Consider the following 8,887-nt stretch of genomic DNA (forward strand, 5'->3'; position numbering starts at 1 on the left):
TGCTGCGCGCCCGCAGGTACCTTTATCCAGCAAGTGCACCAACTCAACACTTTAGTGGGGGCAGCGCTGTCTCACATTTGGGTGGGTTGGGTCTTGGGGACTGGGAAGGTTCGGTGTCCAAGAGCACCTTGTGGACGGTATACCCCATGAGGTGTGGACACGGTGTTGGGAACACGGTGAGGGGTTACGGCTGTGCGTAAGCCTGGTGGGTAGCTGTAGCCATTAGTTATCGCTAATGGTAAACTTGTTCTGTTATACCCAGTGTGTACTCTTTATTATGTGTCCTGTAACGGGGTTATACTACATATAGAATCCCGTACAGGTGGAGGCGCTACCGAGCACCGATCCAGGTGCGCCCCAGGTTCCCAGCAGCAGAGGCTCTGGACTCTTGTGAGCCACAGGTATTGCACCACACATACGCTGTAGCTACACATCTCCCAAAGGGGTGGGAGAAAGTGTGTTACACAAAAAAAAAAAAAGTGTAAATAAATCCGTACACAGCACAAACATAGGAAAAAATATTTAATATTGGCAAAGCGGTAATTTTGAAAAGCCCAATTAAGTGACCATTTGTTGAACTTGGCTCTTTATGGGCTCCCAGTTCTCCACAACCAAACCTGTGTTATTATAGAAGATAAAAGTAGACAGTGTACCAAATGCAACATGAATAAAATCACATTTATTTCTTCAATAACAAGGGCAGCACTAAAATAAACAATAGTACTGAAAATATCGTTTTGAGGATGAAATGGTAATGAAAGTGCCCAAATTCAGAGAAAACCCCTTTTAAGATCAGTATATTTTTGAATATGCAAGTTGAAAGTGGAGTGACATACAATCGATGCCTTGGCTTTCCCAACTACCACTGAAAGCTTTAGTATTAAAAGTACTGAAATTAAAAAAAAGGTAGACACACAGAACCATTTGAAAGTGCAAAGAAAAAAACCCAAGCATATATGCTCAACAATCTGCAACTGAAACTGTATCAACTACAGGTAATTTGGATTGCCATGTTTATTTAATATTTTTCATTCAACTAAGGGGCTCCAATCTTTTAAAGATTAGTCTTTTGATGCAAGTGTTTAAATATATAATTTAAAAAATATGCGTTTTGTATAAAAAAAAATAAAGAAAGAACTCTCACAAAAAGCGGGCACTGTAGTATAATGAGGCCTTTCCCAGGAGGAAAAGGTTTACAAACGTTGCTTGCCACCTTTGAAGATTCGGATAACTCTTCTCGGCTTTTCACAAAGTTCTCATTTCGACACTGAGGCCCGAGACACCCTTAGTACCACGTCATCGGTTTGGTCAGATTTGCGGTAAATCTCCACAATTACTTTTTTTTGTCCCCACAGAAGATACAAAAGTCATTTGTTCCCTTTTTACAAGAAGGGTTTTGCGTCCATCTGTAATGGCTTTTAGTATTTATGTTTTCATTAAGGGTATTGCATGATCCATATGTAGAATGTAAGGGAAGATTTGGGAAAATAAACTATTTTTTCTTTTTTTCTTCTTGTGTCTTGATTTTTTCTGTGTAGGAATTGAACTGAGAGTCTGTACCGAAGATTTTATCCCACCATGAAAATGTTGAAGCGTAATTTCCAACAAAGTTCATGTGATGAAAATCGTGAAAACGTGCACCAGCATAAAAGGGTACTAGGTGCAAGGGATTCAGAGGGAAGTCATAACCACTAAAAAATAAAGACAAATAAGGCATCAATTGTTACATGTTTAAAACTTTCCTTAAAAACCATATGCATAAACATTTCCGAAACGGGGAAAACTACTAGCATATTAAAATGTATGATGAGTATAAAGAGGAAGTAAATGCAATTTGAACAAAAAGGGTTTGGAGCAAGTTACAACTGATCCGTATTGCGCTGTTTAAAAGCAGGTTGTTGCTGTCAAACATCTGACAGACAAAGTACTGTATTAATGCAAATGGTTTGAAAGTGGCACAACCTGTTACTAGAGGGAAGTTTCTTTTTATGAGAGCAATTCTGAAGACTGTCAATACTTTATTGGTTGTCAGTCACCACAGAACACATTTACTAAACAAGAATGCCTTACAGTAAGATGTGCTATGGTTCAGTTTTAAAATGGTCTACATTGTCATTTTTCTAAACACAGCTTTGTTACTAACAGCTGACCACTGCCACAGCTTTTTTTTCTCCTCGTTTTGCCATCATCTTTCATTTTTAGAATATAGTTAGGGGATATGTTGCATATTCCGGATTATATTTTTGCCATTAACCTTTTGGGCCTAAATATGTTACACCATAAGCTATATGTTCAAACAATTAAAAACAAATACAATTTGAACGTGTTGCTAAGAACCCCTGCACTAACATAGGGTAAACACATGCATAAAACCCTGAATATACTGATTGTTGCATCAGAGATGATATAAGAAGTGTGTTATGCATTCAGTGACCTGCAGACATACATTACATATGAATCTCAGAAATGAAAAAGGATGTGAAGGGTAAATCGCAAAAACTTCCAGATGGATTCTTCTGGGCCTTGGCCTATAGTTAAACTAAAAAATATGTGATTCCATCTAAAAAGTCAGATGTATGAGAAACAACTCTTAGGGATAGATGCATTAATTTCTCTAATGGAGGTCTCCCATATTCTCAGACCCAACCGCTCATGATGGCAGCTTACCTGTGAACATCTATTGTTTCCAACAGTCTAAACATCACCCATGCCCACAGGAGAATTACATGGTTGCAGAATACCATGATTCCAATGAAAAATCCTGCACCCAGGATCAGCGTTTCCATGGGGTGGGCATACTCCGCTTGCATCCCAAATGGAGACTGAAAAACAGACAAAATCCAAATCATAAGTAGCCATACATTCTGCCAAGACCCTTAAACACTTATAATCCCTAGTTCATCTGAACATATTTCCAATGTCTCTTTGCTGAATTATTGTTCACTGAAATATATAATCACTTTCCCAGCTTTGTTTTTATCCTAAGTAATCCAGAATTTAAACTACATTATACAACTTGATCATAATGTTTTTTTTTTAATGCCCTGTTATTAGCAAGCAAAACAAATCTTAATTATATGCAGTACCTTTGGTGCCAGTCTCTTGTACTGTATTTTAAGTTGTCTAATGTTAAATATATATATATATATATATATATATATATATATATATCAGTTTGAAAGAACCACAAGCACTCAAAATACTGGGTGCAAATCCTATAAAATAATTTAGGCGATACGATACCGCATCAAGATGAAATATCAGAGGCAGCACTCCAAATGGTAATCAAAATATTGTATTGAATCAACAAGACATCATTCCAACGTTTCGGTCCACAAACGGGACCTTTATCAAGGTGATCACATCACCTTGATAAAGGTCCCGTTTGTGGACCGAAACGTTGGAATGATGTCTTGTTGATTCAATACAATATTTTGATTACCATTTGGAGTGCTGCCTCTGATATTTCATCTTGATGCGGTATCGTATTGCCTATATATATATATATATATATATATATATATATATATATATATATATATATATATAATTATTTTTTACTGTGATATGATGCAGAGACTAAAGTATCAAAAGCCTACAAGTCAACTGTTTATGTCTGATAGCAGTAGAGCAATAAAGAAGGGTAGAATTACAAGAGTGCCAGTGAGGAAAAGTACAGTATATGTATATGTCTAGATTTTACAATAACTTACACTAATATTTTTATTAAGATGTAAGTTTTTCCATAGTTAAACGGATGTGTACAGTGAGGTTATTAAAAACCTTGTTTAAAAGAAAGAAAAAAAAAAGCATTTTAGCAGGTAGGCAAATATTACTACTGATGGTGTGAGGAGTTTTTAGGACTGCAAACTCCTTGACCAGTAACATTGTGCAACTTATTTTTATGTACGTACAGTATACAGAAAACAATTAGACACAAAGGAGGGTGGTGGTACACAGAGAAATATGTGTTCCCACAAATCTATGTACAAAGAAGTCAGTACATACTGTGAACTCGTGATGTACTTTATGGATATATTTGTATATCCGCTTGTGGTGCAAAGTTCGATGGAGGAAATAGTGCCAGGCATCTTCAATAACCGCGCATCCAAAACACTGTGCACAGAGCATATACCTTCAATACAAGAAGATTGTGACAATTAATGCAGGGAAATATAATAAAAAACCACAAAACCAGATTTCCCACTCTGAGAATAAAGTGTGTATTCTACGAATATAATGTATATTGTTTTCATTAAATACATGTTCCTTTGGCATCAAGTGTACACTTATCTACCTTTATACCAAATCATTTACAGATGTGCAGAGCTGCGTACCAGTTATTGCAGTCATATTCCAGTTCTATTGAATCGTTTACATTTACATGAAGAGAAATAGTGGCTTTGTAGTTAAGGAACCTTGTAGTGTAAGAAAATGGAAGGGGACAGTCTCATTGTGTCTTGGATATGATCAATTTCTCTTACCCCAGGCACAGAAAATATGTAAACTGTTCTCAACACCGCTCTATGGTCTACAGAATTAGTTTTTTTCTTCTGTTAGATTTAAAAAATATATTCTGGATGTATTAGTCTTTTAGTTACTATATCATTCTTGGAAAAATGCAGGTTTAAAAAAAAAAAGAAAATGAAAACCTGCATGACAAGCAGTGAATGCAGATCTAACCATTACATTCCAATAACAATATCAAACTGGAAGAAAAAATAGAATTTTTTTGCTATAGTACATTGCTTAAAATGACCAAAAATGTATATGGATTGTTTTACCAACATAAATTGATACTTACCACCGTGGCATGGTATCCCAGTCATAAGGAATGTTAAAAAATTCTGTAAAATAGTATGTGCCACAGATCAAAGGAAGTTGAATGAAGAAATGGTTAAAAAGAAGCATTTTGAAGCATCTCCACTGACTTTCCCATGTCTCTGGTTTATCCTAAGATTATAAAAATAAAAAATAAAAATAGTGCATTGAGTGAGCCATTCTATACCATACAAAGTACACTGTGTGAACAGTTACAGTTCATGCACACTTTAAGGTGCAATAGTTTCATTATTGCAATCCAAAACAGCTCTGGCATAATAACATGCAGACATGCCATATATTCCTTGATTTCATAGAGTAAAGCCATTGTGCGCTGTAATCCCACAGAGATCTATCTATACATGATCTTTCTACAGTGCAGTTGTTTTAAAGCAGCAGTACACCCCAAAAATCAAGTCATTTTTGGCACTCAAAATTCTACAGATCTCAAGATTTTAGATTATTTTGTCTTCACTTTTGACACTACTTGCAAGGGAAAACAAAAATGGCTGCAGTCACCCAACAGAAAGCTGCACAGTCATCTCAGGGTTGACTATTGGCCAGCAGACTGATGCGGACCCCAGCGGCCATATTGTTCCTCCCGGACATGAATTCTTGTAAGGAAATTTCAAAATTTTGTGTCAAAACCAGAGAGGAGGGGGAAGAGGTCCTTATTGCTTGAAATGCCACGTTTCAGATGCTGAATAACCATGTACACGTACACACACAAACACACACAAACACACACACACACACACAAACACACACACACACACACACACACACACACACACACACCTTTAAACCTCATGGTAATATGTTACTCCTTTCCTTCCAACCATGCAGTTCAGTGGTTAAGAAGAGAGGAAATGTGAAGAGTGATAGAGACATGTCACATAACCGGAGACAGCGACCTAGAAAGGGGTCAGCAATATAGCATCAGAAAGGAGGCATATTTACATCATTCATCTCTTCATGTTATAAATGATAAATATGCTGAAAACTAAGTAACTACTGTGTAATATTTTTCAAAAACAGCAATGATTACTTTTGTATTGAGGTATTTTATGTATATTCACAAAAGTGCAATAAATATTGGCCCATATTTACTAAACTGTACTAATCCCCATAGCCCCTTTTAATGTTGAAAAACACTTAAAGGAACCCTGTTACTTTGAGTTCCGGGCTATGGCTCAGCAAGCAGGACTTTCAAGTTTGAAGCTCCCGTGTCCCATGGGCCAATAGAAAGCTGCACCGATGACACCACAGCTTCCTATTGGCCCGCAGGGCCTGAGATCTCTGAACAGAGAACATATTGTGAACCCTGGTAACCGTGGAGAGCAGCTACCGGCACCTAATTTGTAAATATCTCCAGGTGCAGGGGGTCCCAAGAGCTGAAATTAACAGGGTTCAGCTCCAGAGACTCCTGCTTCAACCCTATATTTAAAGAGAAAAAAAAAAAAACAGTCGCCTTGGATTGCCTCTTTAAGTGAAAGGGACACAAGGTATCTTAAAGTGCTGGAAGAGGCCTTAGGGTATAGCACCACTTAGTAAATATGGCGCATTATAACACAAGAAATAATATACCCAGCAGTGACAATACAAATAGTAATATATCACCATCAACTGGGGCTCTAATATGAATCACTCCCTACGGGCAACATAGTAACAACTCCTAAACCCCTTACTATTGCTTGTAATGGAGATTATGGGGACACTTTTCATCTCCATGGCACCGAAAGAGACTTTCAACCAGTATGGGTGCACTATGAAATCTAAGGAGGTCGTGTACAATATAAAGTCCATGAACGGCAGGCACACCAATTGCAAATTGACAGACTGTATTGGTCCGACCTCTCGCACAGCTGTAAATCCATTTACAAATAAGACCTGCACACATAGGTGCACTGCTCTGTTACCATTAGTTCATTTTCTTTCAAAATCATCTAAAGAAATCACATTTTCAGCCTTACTCAACATATGTAGCGCAAAATGTCAGCGTTCAACAAGGCAGTTTCCCGCCGTCAATTTCAACACTGCAAAAGATTACCGATAGCGTAAGTACAAAGTACCCACAAATAGAAAAGCAGCTGGCACTTCAATAGATGAAAAAAATTGAGACGACGGTCCCGACTAGGACCAAAACGCATAGGATTCACATGGTTGTTCAATGAATAGCTTTTTTCATCTATTGGGTGCCTGCTGCTTTGCTATTTTTTAATACCATCTACTGGGGATCTACTACAGGATCAGATCCGTATCTACATTTGGTTCACTCATTTCATGTTCCGGTACATGGAGTACTGAAGGGAGTGCATTCTCTACAAAACCTCTTTCTACCTACAAAATACATCATACATAGGGTGTACTTTAAATAAATAGTTTTAAGGCATGAAATAAAGGTATATATCGTTTGTAGAGGGTACCACACCTGCTGGATTTTAAACCTTTGCATGAAAGGTATGAACTGAAATAAAAAGCCCGGGAGACAGAACAGGAAGTAGATGAGCTCATGGACAATGAGCGATCCCCACGTTGCAATCTGAAACTTGCTGTAGTTATCGAGCATGTAGGTCCATGCATGTTTAAATGGCTGTTGCAAAGGGTTGTCTGGTAAGAAAGAGTCTATGTATTCGACGGCAAGGTAAGCCGAGTGAAGGACGCTCATACTGTCGTTAGAAGCCATGATCCAGCTGTTAACACATGGGAGGAAACTGAAGCTCACACTTCCAGGTAACCTGCAGATCAGGGATCAATACAAAAGCTGGTTAAGTATTTAATCATCAAAACATGCAGCCTGTCAAATCCAACCATTCCCAGATCTCCTATTTAGTCTTTGCTCTTATTGCCAATGCAACAGATGCATCTTACCGTCTTTATTAAATACAATTAGTTTCTAGTTGATTTAAAAAAAAAAAAAAAAGTGATCTTAGAAACACAACCTGTGCTTATGGTAACCAAAGTACAAAGGACTCGGGGGCATCCCTTAAGGTTGGAGGAAAGGAGATTTCACCAGCAACAAATGAAAGGGTTCTTTATAGTAAGGGCAGTTAAAACGTGGAATTCGTTACCCATGGAGACTGTGATGGCAGATACAATATATTTGTTCAAAAAAAAGGTTGGACATCTTTTTAGAAAGAAAAGGTATACAGGGATATACCAAATAAGTAAACATGGGAGGGATGTTGATCCAGGAAGTAATCCGATTGTCAATTCTTGGAGGCAGAAAGGAATTTATTTTTCCCCATTATGAGATATCATTGGATGATATGTCACTGGGGTTTTTTGTTTGCCTTCCTCTGGATCAATAAATAAGTATAGATATAGGATAAAGTATCTGTTGTCTAAATTTAGCATAGGTTGAACTTGATGGACGTATGTTTTTTTTCAACCTCATCTACTATGTAACTATGTAACAAACTCCTACAGTGCTGCTGAGACCTTTATTAACACCAACATTGCAAGAGAAAAATGTATTGATTAACTGTCAAAGTCTGGTAATAAGACACAATTCCTTATGCAATATTAATCCCACATGCATATAAGCTTATGCAAATGTGTGTGTGTTTGTGTGTGTGTATGTGTATGTGTGTGTGTGTATATATATATATATATATATATATATATAAATATACAGGAATATTTACAGTTGCTATATATATATATATATATATATATATATATATATATATATATATACACACTCATCAAAGTCTACATATCTGGAAACGCCCCCTTTTCACACACACACTCTCTCTCACACTCTCTCTCTCTCTCTATACAACTGCCTCAGGTGCACATAGATCATATCGGGGAGACCTATACTGCAGGACACATCCTCCTAAAAGAAGAAGGGGCCGGCACTCCGGAGGTCTGCATACACAAATGCAGTGTGTGCCGCCGGCTCCTTCTTGTTTTAGGAGGATGTGTTTATATATATTCACACATACATATATACACACATACATACATACATACATGCTGTATCTACACATTATATGAATATATGTAATCACATGAATCCCATATACTGCGCTCACCTCTGTATACCGCTCCTCTGCCAGTA

The 8,887-nt window shown here is 37.3% G+C and overlaps 1 protein-coding gene across 2 annotated transcripts in view; it reads right to left on the minus strand.

Annotated features, from left to right (window-relative positions):
• Positions 1-505: 505 nt before the first annotated feature.
• MSMO1 (methylsterol monooxygenase 1) overlaps positions 506-8,887 on the minus strand; it is an 8,509-nt gene continuing 127 nt past the window's right edge. The window contains exons 1-6 of one of the 2 annotated variants that reach the window (XM_075612008.1): positions 8,862-8,887; positions 7,253-7,559; positions 4,805-4,953; positions 4,009-4,135; positions 2,668-2,822; positions 506-1,691 (exon numbers count right to left, since the gene is read on the minus strand). The exon at positions 8,862-8,887 is cut by the window's right edge and continues 127 nt beyond it. In XM_075612008.1, coding sequence (XP_075468123.1) covers positions 1,493-1,691; positions 2,668-2,822; positions 4,009-4,135; positions 4,805-4,953; positions 7,253-7,507 — 885 coding nt within the window. In that variant the 5' untranslated portion in view covers positions 7,508-7,559; positions 8,862-8,887 and the 3' untranslated portion in view covers positions 506-1,492. The remainder of the gene's footprint in view (positions 1,692-2,667; positions 2,823-4,008; positions 4,136-4,804; positions 4,954-7,252; positions 7,560-8,861) is intronic. The other variant, XM_075612017.1, reaches the window with a different exon arrangement.

This window comes from Ascaphus truei, chromosome 1 (genome assembly GCF_040206685.1).
Source record: "Ascaphus truei isolate aAscTru1 chromosome 1, aAscTru1.hap1, whole genome shotgun sequence".
Taxonomy (NCBI): domain Eukaryota; kingdom Metazoa; phylum Chordata; class Amphibia; order Anura; family Ascaphidae; genus Ascaphus; species Ascaphus truei.